The 18,901-nt window shown below is 43.0% G+C and overlaps 1 protein-coding gene across 7 annotated transcripts in view; it reads left to right on the top strand.

Annotated features, from left to right (window-relative positions):
• Positions 1–18,901, top strand: part of TBXAS1 (thromboxane A synthase 1) — a 246,993-nt gene that overhangs the window by 224,317 nt on the left and 3,775 nt on the right. For all 7 annotated transcript variants that reach the window (XM_064456647.1, XM_064456593.1, XM_064456602.1 and 4 more), the window contains 3 exons: positions 12,725–12,813; positions 15,242–15,379; positions 18,285–18,447. In XM_064456647.1, coding sequence (XP_064312717.1) covers positions 12,725–12,813; positions 15,242–15,379; positions 18,285–18,447 — 390 coding nt within the window. The remainder of the gene's footprint in view (positions 1–12,724; positions 12,814–15,241; positions 15,380–18,284; positions 18,448–18,901) is intronic.

The following is an 18,901-nucleotide window of genomic DNA, read 5'->3' as shown; positions in this document are numbered from 1 at the left end:
AACTTATTCGTTGCTTTGCAGGCTGCTTTCGTCTTCTGGTTTAAAGAAGAGGCAGTGGTGATGCAGCACTGAGGCAGGGCTACGTACATGCATTGACTGTCAGCACGGTATTTGTAATATACTGGCCGAAGCGTCTTTTGTGGTAGAGATGAGACAAGACTCCATTATAAGGAACACAAAAGGGATTTTTCTATCAAGTCCACTGGAAACAGGGAGCAAACTGTCATCCTCACTGGCTCTTCAGCTCCCAGCCTGTGTAGAACCAAGGAGCAAAAGTGGTGACGTGCATATGCAGAACGCAAAAAAAAAAGTCTTCCCACATCCTGACCTAGATAAATAGGACTTGGAATGAATTTTCTGATTTTGCAGCACTGACACTTTGAATCTTCTGAGATTTAAAGATCTTTTTTTTTTTTTAAAGTCATTTTTATACCATTTCAAATTGATGGATGTGTTACAGAAAATACACATGCATACATGTGTGCGTACATGAAGAGAGGCCAAAAGTACTAATACCAATCTCTCTTACTGTGCCATAATGTGAAATGGGAAGCGAATGTGTTAGGAAAAGCAGTGGGTACGGACAGAAGTGCAAGATGCTCTGGCTCTTCTGAGCTGCATCACAAATGCCTTGGGAGCTAAGGCAGGGAAAACCGCAAGGTTGCTCTAAGTTACACTGACAGAAGGCAGGACCAAGTATGCAAGAGGTGCAAAAGGGAATTGCATCCACTTGCAGTTTTTCCCAACGTGTTTCTTAGAAGGGGTGTAACTCAGGCAGAATATGATCCCAAGTAACCTGCTTTTCAAAATCTTTTCCTTCATAATTGATCCAAACCCATTTTTTTTAGTGCATCCTAGGTATTATATGACTGGGACTACCAAGATGTTACATGATGTCATTTAAACTAGAGCAGCAAAGTTGGAATAACAGCAACCTGCTATTGGCTTTGTGATTATTCTGCTTATTCACTAGAAAGAATTGTAGGTTTCTTTACACACACGGAAGTCAAAGAAATAATAAGCACCCTTCATCAGTCAGATAGTCTCTATCTGGGTAGGTGTGGGAAGCATGAAGTCCTGGTTTTTTCTCTGTTTTTTTTTTTTTTTTTTTTCTTGCTGATTTTCATTTTTTACTTTTTAATTAAATTTCCTCATTTGGAGTCACACAGCTGTCTGGGCTTCAGCCATAGATAAGTGGATCTGCGTATGACAGCAGCAACCAAAATTTATCTTTCTTTTCCCTCACTCCCCCTCACTTCCTCCCTCCTCCCTACCACCCCCTGTACCCAGCAGAAACAAAATGCTATATATAGACTCGGCACAGTTTCCCCCCCCCAATTACTTTGTCTGCATGTTTCAATGTTGTTCCGTGTCAAGCTCTGCCAAGTTTGGCATTTTCAGGAGGTGGTTGGATGCTTAATCCCCAAGGTCCCTCTTGCAGTAACGTCCCCCCCACCCCCACCCCAAAACGTGTGCTACAAAACTGTGGGCACTCTGAGGGGCAGCTCACACTTGTGTGATGTTTATTCACATGAAGTTCCCGGTCTTGCAGACTTTTTTCTTTTTTTTTTCTTTTTTTTTTTTTTTAAAGGTCTGTGTGATTCTAGCCTAGCACTAGCAGCAGATGGCCAAAGGGCAGGCAAGGATGGCCCATGGTGCTCTGTAAATGGAATATTACCAGCATCCTGCCATCGCACTGCAAGTCTCTGGGTAGTTGTTTTGTATTCTCTCAAATCACTCAACACTGAAGTCAGGTGTATAACTAGAATCTCATCTTTCATTATTAAAACAAAAAACAACCAATAAAAAAAGGGAAAAAAGGTTTCTTGTTGAAAAAGTAAGACTGAAAACATGAATCCCAGTTCAGAAGCCAGAAGGCAAATGAAGTTCAGAATATTATTATTTGCCATAAATCTCATGTGTTTTCCAGCCAATTTCTAACTATGTTGGGGCCTCGCTCATAAGGTTTGAGTGATTGGGGTTGGTAATATACTGAGTATGCCTAGCTGCTCTTGGGTGTGTGACAGGCCCTTTACAGGAAAAGGCTACAGCTGTGCTCCATCTTTGTACTCTCAGAAAATCCCTCCCCACAAATTAGCCCATCTATAGATACCTATAGATTTTTGTGCCACAACTCATGCTAAAAAGGGCAAAGGATGCCATCTTGTATTAGGTATTTTATATGGACAAAATTGCTAGTGAACCCCCTGCAGAATGCTATGATTTATGCACTTTTCTGGCTTAAAAGTGTTCTTTCATGCTGAATGATTCATCAGATATGTCACTTTTTGGGTGCCACCTTTGTATCTCAGTATCATCTGGAATGAGTGGCCTCCATGTCAGGGCTGACTCAAGTACAGGTAGGTACTGCTGTGTTGGCCATGTTCTCCTGCACCCCAGAGCTTTTGCAACTTGGTGCAGGATAGAGCTTTGAAAACAAAGAAGAAAGGATAAAATACTGGGCATTAAAGTAGTGTGAGTGTAAGTGAAATGACAGCACAGAGGTGAAGTGTGGGGAATTGTAAAAATAAGGTTGTCTTTGGAAATACAGAGAGGGCCAGACACTGAGACAGGAAAGGGTCAGGTTCAAGAAGCAAAAATATCCTTGAGAAGCAAGAAAGAACAGCAAATCGGTCTTCACACCAGGATCATTGTGTGGCTGTGAGGTAATAAATAAATAAAGGCCAAAGCAGCTTACTCATAAAGCAGAAGAAATCATGAGCAATACTTTCCATTTGCCTTCCCCATAAAGTCTTATATCATCCTAAAACATGCTAGAAATGACCTTGTTCAGATTACAAGTGAATTCTGTATTTTCTCACTGCTGACCCTGTGACTTCATCCTGCAGCTTTTGAGTTGTGTTTCTTTTTTTCTCCTCACTCCCATGTGCTCATGAGGACCGGTGATTCAGTACGCGTGGAGGGGCTTCCCGCCTGTGGCAGGACGCAACGCCCCTCAAATGGCTGCGCTTCCTGGGTCTATCCTCAGCTGGTGCAGATAGGTACAGTTCCTCTGACTCTGTGATTCAGGCAGGTCTGTGCTAACGGAGACCACGAAAGATGTGGCCCCCTGAATTGCATGCTGTGCTTTATAATCTTTTCTCCAACGTGCATCTTTAAACATCAGAAAGACCCAGGTCTGGGTTTCTCTTCTCTTGAGTTTTTGTGGATCACTTGGACACTGATAATTGCAGAACTCCAGATAAAAAATTAAATTTTTGTTTTTCCTTCATGGGATTAAGGACAGGAAGGCTCTCCTGGGGGAGGCGCCAGTGGAGTTTTTCCACTAGCCTTTTTTTATTGGAAACATTCCCACAATTCGGGTACACTTTGAGTGTCGTTACAGAGGTCCAGTTGGCCCTCAAATAACCTACTGTGCCTATCAGTGTAATCGGGACAAAGTCATTGTGTGAAGTAAATCATAAACAGATGGGCAGCCGTGCCATGCTGCTCTACAAAGGGTAGAGGAAAGCAAAGACACAGCGCCAGAACATGACACCATGATGGCTTCACTAAATCTAAGCGTGAACAGGCTTAGGGAAATTTCTGTGCTCCCAGATGGAGAAGAGCTAGAGTAAGGGAAGAAAGGGAAAGAAATCCTTGAATAGGCATCTGCCAGGATTCATCGCAGACAGCTTTATCTGAATATCTAGAGAGGTTTGTCTTAGGATAGCGTCATGGTAGCAGACACCCCTGCTCACAGCCAGCTCCCCACTGAGCTTGGGGTGGTGCGTTTTGGACGGGCAACTAGGTTTTTTTGAAAGATCTTCTTCATGCATTGGAGGGAGAAAGCACAAGAGCTGTTTTAAGTGCTATCAAGTTTTTTCACATACCAATTGTAAATTGCTTTGTTGCACCCAAGGCAGTCAGCACTTTCTAAAGGGAGTAGAAGAGGAAAAGTCGTTAAATAGCTTTGGTCAGAAAAGAAGTTTTTCCCCTTCCTTTCTCCATTTTTCATATTTTCAGCTAAAATGTAAGAAGTTTCAACAGGAACAGACTTTCCCCTCATGTCTTGTAGAAAGGACTTATGCTAAAATTTAGAGCTAGGACTGGACATGGCATAGGCCACACTGCCAGTCAGGAAATGCGGCAGCAAGCAGGAGGGACACATAACAGGTCCCACTTAGGAAAGTTTGCCAGCACTGTCTGATTAGGGAGAAAAGGAAGGTGGAGGTCAAGAGCTGCCACGCAGATGGGACATACCAGCAGTCCTCTGCTCCAAGGCTTCACATGGCTCATCAGTTTTAAAGCATATATTAGAAAATTATTTCTCCCATTGGCTCTGATCCTCCACTATGGGGAAAGTAAGGGGAGAAGGGTTAAGATTTTACCTGTATCAGGCAGGAGGTGCAGGAGTATACAGCAAAGAATTGGAGCTTTGACACTAGAAGAGCTTCTTTACTTTCTGTACTTTTAGTACCATCAGTTTCTCAAGGACAGGCTGAACCCTGAGCTATGATCTTGGCAACTAAAACCAAACAAAGCTACTTTTTGTTTGAGACATATTTAAATGCCTTACAGTGGATTTCTTTCTTTTTTGGTCATTTTAAGACTATGCATTTGGAGCAGCATTTGCCTGTTTACTCACAGGAGTCACACTGAGGCTAAAAAATAAATATCAGGCTACTTATGAAGGCTCAAGTTGGTGGGTGCTCGACTCTTAAGGCTGTAAATTGTTGGTCTCAGTCTTCAGCACCTCTGCTGGCCCCTTGGGTACAGGGAGGGAGTATTTACCAGGAACACCTCAGACATGCATTTGGAAGATGATCAACTAATTAATGTTTGCTAAACACTTTGTAAGCCTCAGGGGAAAAGCAACTATGGAAAGGCAAAGTTTTATTATTGTTGTACTGCACCTAATGTACATAAAATGTTTTCAAGGCATTGGGCACTACATAAATGTTGTATGGTATTAAAACTGACCTGCCCTTGTCAGGGCAAATAATAATTACTCTTTGTGATGGGAGGATCTTGCAATTTCTTTGCTGTGAATGTTTGCCTGTTTACTAATTCAGAAAAGGTCTCATCCAGCAACTGCTGAAGCCAATGACTTCAGCAGCCACTGGCTCAAGCCCATATTTAAGTATCTGCAGAAGGGCGAATTACAGAAGTAATTTATTTTGTGTAAAGTTCTGCTCTTCTCATAGGTTGAACCGTGCTCTCTAGGGCATATTTCCCCAAACTGCATGCCTGGGTCTGAGTCACTTCTCAGTCCGTAAGGCTGCCAAGCGTATGAGGCCATAGAGATGAAGAACGACCGAAGAGGACCTCGCTACGTAGCACATATGATAGTCTCTATTTGCAGCATGAAAATTCATGCTGATGCCTTTTAATATAAACATAACGTGAGGAAATGAACATTTGATTAAACTAAACACACGGGCCTTTTATATGCAAGGACCTAATTTAAAGCACTGTCACCTCCATACAGAAAATACCAGCTGGAGCAGGAATGATTAAATTAAATCATCTGGCTCTTATGTGATACCATGAATGTCTGCTGAGAGGGGAAAAAAAATCCCTCCTCTTTATTCCTGTAGATCTGCAGCAACCACCAAGGGACACTTCTATAGCAGGAAGGATTAAGTCTTGCACGAAATTCAGTGCTTAATGTGCTTTGGACTGGTGACATGCCCTTCGGACAGACCTACCCCAGTTTTATAATTCTCTTTTTCAGCCTTTTGGGCCTCTGGCAGTCCTTTCTCCTGTTTAATTTCCTCCTTGCATCCCTCCCACCGGGATCCTTCTCCATTCAGCATTTCTGCCACCCAAGTAGAAATTTTGATTGTGTCAGACAAGTGTAGAAAGAGAGACTTTCGAGCGTCAGTGGGCAGAGGAGAGAACCGGGGTATGATTTCCTGGGGGCCGAGTGTATTTTAAGGAGGCGAGAAATGGGCAGTCTGCGTGCCTCTGATGGGCTTAGCCTGCTACAATGCATGGCCAGGGATTATATCATATCCACATATAGCTGGAGCGAGGCCTGCATTGCATACAGGTAGGGGGCCACTTCTGGAGAGGAGCTACTCTTCCCCAACAAATATAAGTGGAAAAAAAAGCCCAGTGTAGTGAGGGTACTTGTGTATTAAAAGCTGGCTGACTGGGCACTATCAGCACACTGGGGACCTGCCCCTTTCTTTGGGACAGCAGAGTGCCCCAGACGCCCTGTCTCACTCCCAGTTATTTATTCAATTTTCTTTTAAGGGCACCCACTTCTCTTGGCACAGGAATCTTGGACTATGTGGAGTTGACAAATTTACAAAACAGAGATTGAAAGATTTTTTTTTTTCTTCTTTCTTTTCATTTGTAGCTTGCCTCATAAAGGATTTCTTTAGTGATTTTCTTCTCTCTTCCTGCCTTTTTTTTTTCCAGATCTTCTACCTGATGGCACTCATTCTGTTCCTCCTGATCACCATGTGTCAGTAGTAATGTAGGTGGAAGAGAATTTCTGACTGTTTTGGTTGCAGCTTTTGTGTTTATCTGTTTGGATTTGGGGCACTGTTCAGTTTCAGGAAGTATTTTTATCTCACAGAAATTTCCTTGTGAACAGCGATGCTACGAAGACCTTGTTTTAGCACCACAAAAGCTACTGGAGGTATTGCAGGTCTGTCTTCTGTCAGGAGCTGAAGTCTTTGATTCGAAAAGCAAATTAACATTAAAGAGAGTCGACATTGGAGTAACCTTATACTTTCTGGCTCTTTCCCCAGCACTATTGGGTACATACTTAGAACCACATTTTCCTTTCCCTTACACTGATACAACCCCAGGGAGCTGCATGGATATGCACTAAAGTAACAGAGGGAATTTGGCTGCAAGGTCTGTGTGTAATGTGGTTATCAGCGTGCAACTGGTGCACTGGCCTTTCCCACCACCTCTGAACTTGGTCTGCGAATCAGCACCTGCCTCTGCCTGGGCTCACATGACTTGTGTGGCGATGGACCTGGTGAGAGGGGAATGTGAAGTGTGGAGTATAGAGGAGGTGTGAGGGTGAATGGCAGGTGATTTGAACAAAAAGCGGTAATACTAAATTTATTTGGCACACATGGTCTTTAGGAGGAGCTGGGAGGTGTTTGTTTGAGATGTCTGAAGCACTGAGTGCTGCTGCAGCTTGGGAAGTACCTCAATGAGCAAAGTAATGCTCCCAAACCCAGCGAGCGTCCGCCAAGGGTGGGGGTGAAAGCCTGTGTGCTGCATTTCCATTTGAATGATAACCCAAGCAGATGAGAGAGCTGGCAGGTAACCCACATGGAATAAAGAAGTAAAGGGAAAGCTTGGGAGTACATGTTTTGGATGGCCTTTGCTTGCTTGTGAGGAAAGCAGCATGAGGGGATGGAGCTGATGACTTGCTTTAATGTTCATTTCTGAGATCATGTGAGAAGGCACAATGCTGATGGTGAGGCTTTAGTGCTACCAAGCTGTGCTGTAAGGATTCAAGAGGAGGGGTGCTATGCAGCTCAGGAAGCCTCTGGCTGCTGCATCTTAATCTGGAAATCAGGCTTGTTGTCCTATTTTTCATTCCTGAACTTTGTTCTCAATTCTATAGTCAAGAACTGAATGTTTTGCTAGAAGATACCCTTCTGTAGGCCTCTGTCACTGGAAATGGCCAACAGACACTTGGTGATTTTAGATAGGCTCTTCTCTATCCTAAAGCAGTGTATCTTAAAGCAAGACCTTCTGCCATGACCTGCCTCCTGGGATGAGTGGGATTCAGGAGCTCCAGGGTCCTGTTTCTCCAGCGGCCGATTCTGCCTGGTGCCAAGCCTCAGGGAGACATCTCACTGGCAGGCGCAGGTTGCACCACAGACAGCAGAGAGATATTTTGCAGTAACTATTGCCTGAGGATTGCCTTAAGCCTTTTTTTAGTATTTAGTCCAAGTTCTGAGGATAAAGCCAAGAAATTTTATTTCATCAACTTTGTCCCTGTTTTGCTGCCTGACACTGTAGGGAGGTTTTATTTTGGTGCTTTACAGGTATTCCAGCGTGTTGCTGTGGAAGTGGTAGAACATGAGGCAAGCTTTCTTTAGGCAAGTTAAATATAGGTGCCTGTTGAACCACACATCCCCCCTGCCCCCCCACACCTGTTTTTTTTTTTCATTGATCTGCACCTTGAGTGCTGTCCTGTCTCTAACCTTTCCTTTCTTGATATGGTTGTTAGAAAGGTTGTCGTGGGGCAACCCTAACTTGACACAAGATTCTTGCATTTATTCCCTTTCTCCTAGGCTAAGCGTGGCACACAGGTCCTAGTTCTGTTAGGGGATGAGCAGCTCCTAGAGGTGACCAAAGAGAGGTCAAAACCCCAAGCAGATTCTTTGATCTACCAGCAGCTTTTGATCCATTTGATCAAGAAAAATGGTTGACATATTTGTGAATCCGAGCTATAGCAGTGGTCTGAATAGATCTTTTGGCAAATTGAAAGGGGGATGGGTAAGAGTCACTGGGGATGATGTTGGCTTGTTTTCGACTCACCACCTCCTATCCTATTGCTATCCAAAGTCTACATTTTGGGGGAGAGCTGATGTGGGCTGTGTAGTTACGTACACACAGATAACTCATGGATCTGCATCTGCACTTTAGCAGATCTGCACGTCATCTCTCTGACATGGACTTTGTCACAGTCACACCTGCCCATGAGGCATTTGATTTGGATTGCAATTTCTCAGAAACCACAGCCGGTTTAGTCTCAGCCCATGACTCAGCAGCGCTAGTTATGAGGAATGGAGGAATGTGGTCTCTGCAGCCTTCGTTGCTTCCAAATCAATTTCAGGTGCACGTCACACTCTGTCAGCTACACAAAATTTTCTTTGATTTTTTTCATTTCTGGCTGCTGAGCACCACCAGACCATGACCAATAGGATAAGTGGAAATCTTTTTTTCACTGATGTGTACTTGGATTACCATTCCCAAAACAGAGGTGGTAAAGGGGGATCTGTGCCTCACTCAGCAGCTACTTTGGGGAAAAGTTAGTATCTTATCTTAAGCTGTCGCTGAAGATGGGTTCATAGTGGACGTTGTATGGAAGCAACTGAGGTGCAGGCATATGTTCCCTTCTGCCGACTTGGCTGTGGTGATGCTAACCACAGCCAGCAAAGAGGAGCGAGCAACTGGGAACAGTAACATCTCAAACTGCAGCAGAAAAATTGGCGAGACCTCTCCTGTCAGCACTTGGATTCCCTTGGTGTTCATTGAGGAATTAAAAGTTAACTGAGGGTGGTGGCAAAAAATAGGTTTGCCTGCCTAGAAAATGCTAAAGCCAATACTGAAAAGCAGAGGTGGATCTGAAGGCAGTTATCTCTCTTGGAATTTATATGGGGATTAAAACACATATCATTGTAGCACATAGGCAATTTTATAATCACTGCTGGTATTTCACCTGAGGGTACTCTGTGGGGTGAAGAATTAATTTCCCACCTTTTTCTAAGGAATAGAGGCCTGGGATTTGCTGTTAGTCATAAAGGAGAATTTGTGCCAAACCAGGTGATTTCTGGACCTGAGAAGCGATTGAACAGTCTGGGACGGGTCAGGTTGTACTGCCACACCTTTGGAAATCAAAATGGGGAAATATGCACACAGAGAAATGCCACAAGAAGTTACATGGCCATTTCAGTTTCAGGTCAACAGGAAAAGATACTACAAGGCTATGCAAAGCATAAGACAAACTGTTTTTGCCGTGCAAAGGTGCACACTTTTTGCGCTGTGCAAAGCAGTGGCTGCAAAATTAAAATATAAGAAGTTTTATTAATGCAACGTGGTGCCTCCTTTCTCCCCCCACATCTATACTTGTTACAGAAAAGAATCTCTTTCTTAATGAAAAAAACACCCAATCCTGAGTAAGAGGCAATGTAGACTCTTTTTTTTTTTTTGGCAGGGGGTTAAAGAGGCATCTTTGCACAACACCACCCCTCACCCCCACAAACCTGCCAACAGTTGAAAGATATAATTAGGGACATGTAGGGAGAAAAGCATATTTAAGTTACTTTGAAATGTGCTTGGCTAAAGGAATAATTTGAAGAGAGGGAGTGGAAAAATAAATGGAAAACATTTTCTTTGAAAGGGAAAAAAAGCAGCGAACTGTCCTTCCTAAATAGAGATACTTGGCTGGTGTTTACTTTACGCAGCCCTGGGTCAGACCTTGCAAACAACTACTAAATTAGGTCCAGCTACTTTGATGTTAAAAGCATGGAAGTGCCAATAATTAAGTTGCATCAGATGTAGGAAATGACTGATGTGTCTGCCATGCTGATGATAGCAGAATTCACTGTGCTGCCATTTGACCAACCCCTTTTTCTTTATGTAAGCAAAGGAATTTTCTTCTAAGGAAAATCAGCTACTTTTGCACCTTTGTTTTGTTTTCTGAACTGCTAATCCCTGAAGGTATAGAAGGTATTTGAAAGAGCAAATCAAAGCTCCCATAATTTAGTGTTTTATTATTTGTTGATGTATGGTTTGATTTAGTGGCTACTTATTATATCAGGTTACCATATAATTATCTTAATTATTGACTCCAAAAGTAAGTAGAGGGATTATGAGACAGACAGGAAGGCCCAGTGGAAAGAGCATGCCTCAGAGAATCAAATATGGTGTGCTCGTGGCTCCACCACTCAATTTTTCTGAGCCTGAACTCTTCCCTCAGCCAGCCTGGCCATGAAATCAGGAGGGATTGCAAGGACAGGACTCAGATGCTGACCCAGGATTCAAAGAGATTCAGGAGAGCAGTATAAAAAGGACAGAGGAAAGTTCTGAAAGAAAGATGTAAAATTAGTTTAAAAAAAAATTAATACAGATCACTGCATGTATTTACATCAAAGCGTGGAGCACCTGTGTGGTCACGGAGAAGAGTAGTTTTGCCACAAAGGCCTGAAATTTGAGTCTGATCACAGTTCATTTACCAGCCTCTGCTACTGATTTCCTGTGCAAAATCAGGTAGCCTTTGGATCCCTTTCTGCAAAACAAGGATGATAAGAATCATCCTCCTGTCTTTGGTTTTAGCTATTCAAATTATTGGAGCACAGATCCTCACCCAGCCGTGGTTCTCATGACATTGCTGCTGTTCGTGGCTTTTAGTCTCCTCGTCCTTTGTCTGATAACCATGGACCAAAGCCAAAGGTTTAAGTTAGTAGGCACCACTGCAATATAAAAGCAGCATTGAAAGGCTGTCAGTGCAATCTATACTTCCTGTATTGATAATATTTGACATATACTGACAAAATACTTCATCTGTTGACAAGCTGAGTTGCATCTTTTTCCCTAAGAGAGGAGCAGACACACTGGTTCTGCTCAGCCTGTGCAAATTACTTTCTCTGGTTTTGCTTTTCTTTCCTGAGCCAAAAAAATGGGAATAATAGAATGTATCTATTTCCTTCCTAGAAGAGATCAGTTAATGTGAAATGGTGCATGGTGGCTTAGTGCTGAATAAGTGGGATACCCTAATCCAGCAAGGTATCCTCGTTCTATTGTACGCCTTTTCTGCATACCATCTGGAGTTGTTCTCTGCTTAGTATTTTCAGTATGTACCATATGTTTTTGCATGAAAATTCAATAAAATATGCATTATACATGAAAAGTGCTGTAGTAAATAAAGGAAGGATAGAATCCAGTCCCCTTTGTGAACGGCAGGGGCCCCAAATCTTCATAAAAGGTTTAGTCTAGTCTGACGTCTGTGCTTTTCTCCAATTTACTCTGTATCAGTTTTTAGGAGATGCTCTAATTTAAAACAAAACTCTACTTTCCTGATGAGGTTATTAGATGTACTTTGGCTGCCCTCTGCTGAGAGCACTGAATAAGACAGAGAAAATGTCCCTTTTCCGAGGAAGTTAACAGTGGGAGAAATTCTCCGTTCGCCCATACCCTGAGCCATGTCACTGCTGCTGGTGGTCATCTGTGGTTTGGTGTCTCTCGCTGCCTGTTTGCTGCCTGTCAGAGGGCAAAGTCTTCTGCGCTACAGCCCTGTTTGGATTTTAGTGCCGACTACCCCTTGTCAAGGGCCGGGTGGTTTTGTAGACTTATGAAAGTGTGGGCTCATGCATTTCCCACCGTGCAGAATTAAGCAGCATTACACAAGGGGTGGCCACGGGAGGAAACAGGCTTCTCTCCCCAGGCACTGTTGCAATCCTGCTGGTGAGATTTGAGCTATGCTTCAGCCCTCTCTACTCGGCTGAGCAATTTGCCGCTGTGTGCCGTTCCTCATCAGGGTGCCGGTTTCTTCCAGTGCCGTCTCCCACCCCTCTGCAGGCATTACAGCACTAGCAGTTTGCTTTATTTCTGTAACTGGGAAAAGGCAAAGGGTTTGCTCCAACGTCAGCAAGAATGACTGAAGGACTTGCTGTTTCTTGTGAACAAAGTGCTCGTGGTCTGCCACGCTCTTGTCTTTGGGAAGAAACAAGGGTCCTGTGCAGATTTTGGTGGATGTATAAAACAATAGCTCTGTTGTAGCTATTAATGCTCTCTGTAATGCCCTGTTTTTAATACTTCTTAGCAAGTTGATTTATTATTATATCTTCAGCTGGGCTGCGCACCAAAGCATTTTGATGATGAAAGGAATGTTATACACACATTTAATTACTGCCCACATTTTTGTATAATTTTATCATTTACTGTTTTAGATGAGACATCGAGTTCTTCTACAGGAAAAATGCCCAGTAAAAAATAGATGATTTAAAAGCTAATCTGAGATGAGTTTGGCACTTAAATGTGAGAAAATGTAATTGTTCCTCTCTTCCTGCTTTTTCAGATGGTCCCTGATTACCAAAATATACAAGAGCTCACTTATCTGGACATGGTGATTGCAGAGACATTGCGCATGTACCCACCCGCCTTCAGGTATCTGGTTTTATTCTCCCCTTCTGATTCCACAGGGTAGATCCCTAGCTCTATAAAATGGAAATCTGCTGCTGAAAGACCAATGTGCCCTTGGTCTTTGTGCCAACATCAATACTGCTTGTGCATTTGAAAGATATAATGTGGCCTATTGAAAGAAAACTGGCTAATACTGGTTTTTCTAAAGCAGTTTTTTACAGTGGATTGGCCAAGATTGCTTCCTCTCTGTTCTTCACATCCCTCAAGGTTAGAGGATGGAGCCATTCTGCAGCAGGACTGGCCTTACAAAGCCAGATGCTGCTGCTTCCAAATGCCTTGGGCTTTGGGGATATGGAGCAAAGACCTACCATAGCCTGTTGGGCATTACAGCCCTGATCTGTGGAAGGGCTGCACATTCAGAAAGCTGTATTTTACATGTGTGTTTAACTTGGATCCCTACCACTTTGCACTGAGTACTGTGTTACACTAATATAGCTAAGCTAATGGCTACATCCATTAAATTTTGGAAGTTTTGCCCCAATTCACAAAAGACTAATTTTACTAAGTTTTATTGATGAACTGAAAACAAGAGGAAAGGAAATTAGAAAACTGTTTGACTGACAAATTTCCAAGTTATCACAAGCATAAAGGCAAACGTTAAGAATGGAACTTTTCAAAGCCATCAGCCAGTTGCACTTCTTCTTATGAAGCCAGGGAAAGAATTCAGATGACTGGAAAGGATCCAAAGTTGAGCTTGCTGTGAGAGCCTTTGAAAAATTTACCCCACAATTGCAAACACCTTAAAATAAAAAAGCTTAAAATCATATTATCTTTTGTATGTTCACAAAGATTGGAAGTCAGGATTTTTCCATGGGCATCTGCAGGATTGTTCAGAGAGTAAATGTCAAAGATACTTGCTCTCGGATGAGATTACTGGGCTTTACTATGTTATACGTGGTATACAAATGAAAATTGTTTTGCCAGTTAAAGTGTCAGGGATCTTTGAGTTTCAGCTGAAACGCTGGGAAACAATCAATGTTTGTCAGATATGAAACAGAATGAGAATGGAGCAAAGTTGTTCCGAAGTTTCAGTTGGCGTTGTCAGTGGTGTTTATTGATCTGGCTTTCACTCTGATGGATGTGGGATGGACAGGAGAGCCCAGTGCCTCGGAAAGGTGCTAATTGCCTATGACAAGGATAATGCTGAGTTAGGGAAAAATTCAGTAGCAGCCAAGCCTGTTATAAAATGAGTTGTTTTTTTGTAAAAAATGAACTTACTACCCAGAGAACTTTCTTCCCCAGAACTCATGTTTTCACTATCACCAAATTCATGTAAGGATGAGAAGGATGGCTTGTCAATGTGTTTTTTAGCATGCCAGTGTTTTGTTCCAGGTTTGGAGCCTCTGTTATTTATTTGTCTATGATAAAGAGAGAGATGGGTGACAGCAAGGAAAGAATGTGTTCCTGTAACGATACCAGACTGACAGCCCTGAAACTGAAATCTTTGTTCAAACTTTTAGGCACAGCGCGGGGAGCCACAAAGGGAGCTCCTGCACATTGTCTCACCCCTGTGCTCCCAGCTGGTACTGGGGAATAGCTGCTAGGCTGAGAGAGCAGGGCACTCGCCTGGGTCTGGGCTGGTTTGGGGTCTGTAGCAACCACCCAAGCACCAAAAGATCTAAATCAGGATCTGCCACCACACATGCACACCCACAAACCATTTTTTTCCGCAAAGTTTACAGACCCAAGCTTAGCTTTGGCAGGTGGCTTTTCTCAGTCGTCTTGTCACAATGAGGTTCCTAAGGACAGTCCTACTCTGCCACCTGTCACCACAGGGTGGGAGGAAACTGCAGTTTTGTTGCTAACGTCATGCCTATCTTAGATGAGTATATGCGAGCTGCGGTCTTCCAAGGCTTGTGAATTGGTTGTATTTTTGTAGCAGCAACAGAACACCTAGCCCTAACATTAAAACCGTCCTTTGCTAAGTTTCAGGTGCTGTCCCAGCGTGTGGGAGCTTCTCAAATAAATAAACTCAAAACCTATATTTACTTTTTTCTGAAGGCAAACTAGAACACTCTTTCTGCCTGCTGTTAGAGATGACTGACACATCTAATCTGCAGTTTTCATAAAAGATGAGTCTAAAACCAACATTAGCAACAAAATTGCAGTTTAACAGTTAACAATCTGGAAAACCTGAAGCAATCAGAAATGCTTTACTGTGAAAAGGGCAAAAGTTAGCTGGCTGGGTTGGAGCTGTGTGCTTCTAAGCGGAGATGATTGTAACCTGAGAAGACACCAGCATCAGCAACAGTTGCTGTATTTATCTTCTGGGAAAGTGTTACTCGTGAAATTACAGGGTCGGTCCAGTTGAAGAGATTTACTTTTATGGTTCCCTCATGCTGTGATTTTACCTTTATTAATCATCTGGGATACATGACATTTACTGTTGCAGGTTCACTCGGGAAGCAGCTAAAGACTGTGTAGTTCTGGGGCAGCGTATTCCAGCTGGGGCTGTCATTGAAACTGCAGTTGGACATCTCCACCACAACCCTGAGTTCTGGCCAGAGCCTGAGAAGTTCATTCCTGAGAGGTATGTGGAGTAGTGCTTTCCATTCTTAGGTTGAAGTCCTTATTTGGGCCTGTTTAGATGAAAGGCCCGCCTTAAATGCTGTTTCCTGTGTTAGGGTGGGCACAAGACTCTAGCCTGTCCAGTGGAGACACCTGATCCTGCTGCTCCTTCACAGCCACAGTCACCTGCTATTCACCCGAAGCAGATATTCCACCAAGAGGCAAACAGTTTAATTTAGATCATAAAATACGTTATTTCGACCCAATTAGACAAGTGGTGATAGTGGCGCATCCCACAGAAGGTATAAGGTCTGATCAAGGTTGAAATGTGGTGCAGGTTTTCAGACCCGTTTCTGAATCAGATGCTGCAAATAGTGTCACCTCTGGATGCAGAAATTCTGAAGTGAGATAGCATATTCACTGACATGGAGCTACACAGGCTCATCCAGCTCCTGGCTGGTTTAGAGCAGCCATTTCACCTGGGATGTTGTAACAGTGTGGGTACACTGTGAGTGGGGAACCTGTCCCATCTCCCACTGGGAATTTGCTCTCTGTCCATAAATTAGGGTCCTGGGTTCTTGGCTCTGCTTGGCAAGATGTAGTTTCACTTGGAGCATTTATTCTCTTCAACCGAGGGGGTCACTCTCAGGTTGTGTTGGTGTACCCTGCCCTACCTTACAGATGCTGAGCTGAGCTTGCAGGGAGAGTTTCAACTGATGTGGTGCTGTGTGAAAGAACAATTTTGTTTTGTGGGCAGCTGCATTTTAAGCTCTTCTGTGGGCAGCTGCATTTTAAGCTACTGCTATTCGAAAAGCCTACTAAGAAAAAGAAGTGCATCCTCCATAAAAAACCGGGTGTGATGCAGGCAGCCCAGAAACACCTTTGCCAGCAGGACAACACGTGTATGGTGTAGGTGGGTTTGCCCAATGCTCCTGGAGCAAATCTTGGCATATGCTCTATCAGGTACCTTAGGCCATGAAGAAGAGCAATGCCAGGGTTAGAGAGGCCCAGAGCTGGAAGTCTGGGGGTTTTTTTTAGCAATGCTTATCTAGAAATGCTGTCTTAATTGTTTATTCACTACTTAACAGTAGTATGAAAGCACGTTACAGCGTAAAATGGATAGTGGGGGCTGAAGTCCCCTTGACTCATATGGTGCTGTTTGTAATGTATCTGAGATTAATTCCCTTTTGAAATTTCCCTGAGGAATGAAGCATAATTACTAACACTCTCCCCAGCTTGTATCAGTTGGTAATGTTAGTAAGAATTATAAAATAAGAGCTTAACAAAAAACAAATTAAGTCAGCTACAGCCTTTTTTCCCCTAATATTTTGTTTTGAAATCTGCCTCAGGAATAATGAGGGAGTCTTTAAATTTACCAGAATGATATATGGGGGTGAGCAAGACAAGAATTGCATTAACCTGTTTGCATGGGATATGCAACAGTGCTCAGTACATGAATTAATGGTCCTTCAACCTTCTATAGTACTTTCTGCAGTAGTATTCAAATTTTATTTAGGATATCTAAGCATGGGGATGGTGTTAACAGAAATACACAATATTAGTTTTTTTCAGACCTCAAAATAGCCTGTATTACCTCTCATCACTTTCTACCCTGCATGAGTTCACTGGGCCTTAGCAGTCTAAAGTTGATAGAACCATAGAATCATTAAGGTTGGAAAAGACCTCTAGCATCATCAAGTCCAACAGTCAACCCAATGCTACCATATCTCTTAGACCATGCCCTGAAGTGCCACGTCTACATGTCTTTTAAATACCTCCAGGGATGGTGACTCCTGTATCCAAACAGATGAGAGATTTTCAGGGATGACCCTATACATGAAGGACAGAATCTTTATCCACATACAGAACTGGAAAAGTAGTTCTGTACTACCACAACAGCTCCAAACACCTTATTACATGGGACGACTCTGTAGATTTCAAGGGTAATGCCACTGCTGTAAAGGTTTGCTTATTTTAAGGAACCACTCTGATCAGTGACTCAGCACAGGCCAGGGTGTGCTTCACCTTCTTGATTATGCATTGGCCCAAATAACTTGTACTGACTCATACTCTGTACTCTTGTCTGTACATACTCTGTCCAGTATACATCCATCTTTGCAGATGTTGGCAAAGAGATTTTGCTTTTTTTCCTTTGGACTGCTGTTCAAATAGGAATTTTGTTTCCTTCCTTATGAGAAAAAAAAGCGCTTAATTTCTAATGGTTGATCAAGCATTTTAAAGCTAGCTAGTTGATGCAGATCTGCATACAGACTACCACATTAATCAGTCTTTCCAACTGGACTGAGGTACTTCAGCTCTAAGAACAGAAATGTCTGCAATTCCAATGTTTCCCAACGGAGAACCTAGTGTCTTTGGGCCAAGAGCAGAAAGAAAGGCTGTACTGAATTGTAATAGCTGTCTTCCATGGCCTGTCCAATCCCATCAGATTTCATCTCCCCTTGCAAGCTTCAAAGAGAACTTCCCATTGATCTGCTTCTGTGGTGCACGGCAGGGAAGTGCTGTTGCTAATTCTAGTTAGTTCACATTGCAGCCCATTTGTTCCTCTTAGCTGTAATCTCTCCCTCACACATGCAAAGGTCTACACAGCTAGCATGTCTGCACCTGAAGTTATCATACTTCTGAGCATGGTCATTGAATGAAGGCAATTCATTGAAGATAGATTGGAAGTATACTAAAGTCTGTCTGTCCTCTCCTGGAATCACCAGCTGACAAAGGCTGATGACCATCAGTCGACTATCTGTTTGCTTAGGGGTGTCAGCCCCAACAGGACATAATCTGTCAACAGTCCCCTTGACCTGTTTATTAAGACCAATTAAAATAACCACCTTCTGTAATGTAAATGGAAAACATGGGATCAGGAGCAAAAAAGCATTTCTTGAACCAGTTTCCATCTCTGCATCTTCTAGGTTTACAGAGGAGGCCAAAAGGGAACGACACCCCTTTGCATACCTGCCCTTTGGAGCAGGACCCCGTGGCTGCATTGGCATGAAGATGGGTTTGCTGGAGACAAAAATTACTCTGCTGAGGATTTTGCAGAAGTTTCGATTTAAGACCTGCCCAGAGACTGAGGTTTGTACGTGCAGACTTGAAGGCCACACTTGTCAACTTCAGTGAGTTGGCAGTGTGTCTCAGACAGGGCAGTTTATTTGCCTTTGTGACTTTCTCTTCATTGGAGAAAATTGCTAGAGCCACTTCCATAATAAAGAGCGATAAGAGGCCTGGACTGCATGTTTTAATCAAAATGTGATTTAACCTTTATGATCTTTCCAGCAAAACAAACAGTCACACACCCCTGCCTTAGTGGAGAGCAGTGTAGCAACACCACTGTCAAAATATCTTGATTTATATGGGGTGAGAATGGGTATAAATCTTTCATGGGATCTCAGCATTTTAGTATATGCCTACTGTTATATATATTGCACCTGGCACTTACTCAGCAGCTCTAGAGTTTACAGAGTTAATTTCTTTCTGTTCAGATCTACAATATACCTGGGCAACCACTGCCTCAGCCTCTGGCTGTAAA

The sequence above is a fragment of the Phalacrocorax carbo genome, chromosome 1 (genome assembly GCF_963921805.1).
Source record: "Phalacrocorax carbo chromosome 1, bPhaCar2.1, whole genome shotgun sequence".
In the NCBI taxonomy this organism is placed as follows: Eukaryota; Metazoa; Chordata; class Aves; order Suliformes; family Phalacrocoracidae; genus Phalacrocorax; species Phalacrocorax carbo.
This window is presented reverse-complemented; position numbering and strand designations above follow the sequence as displayed.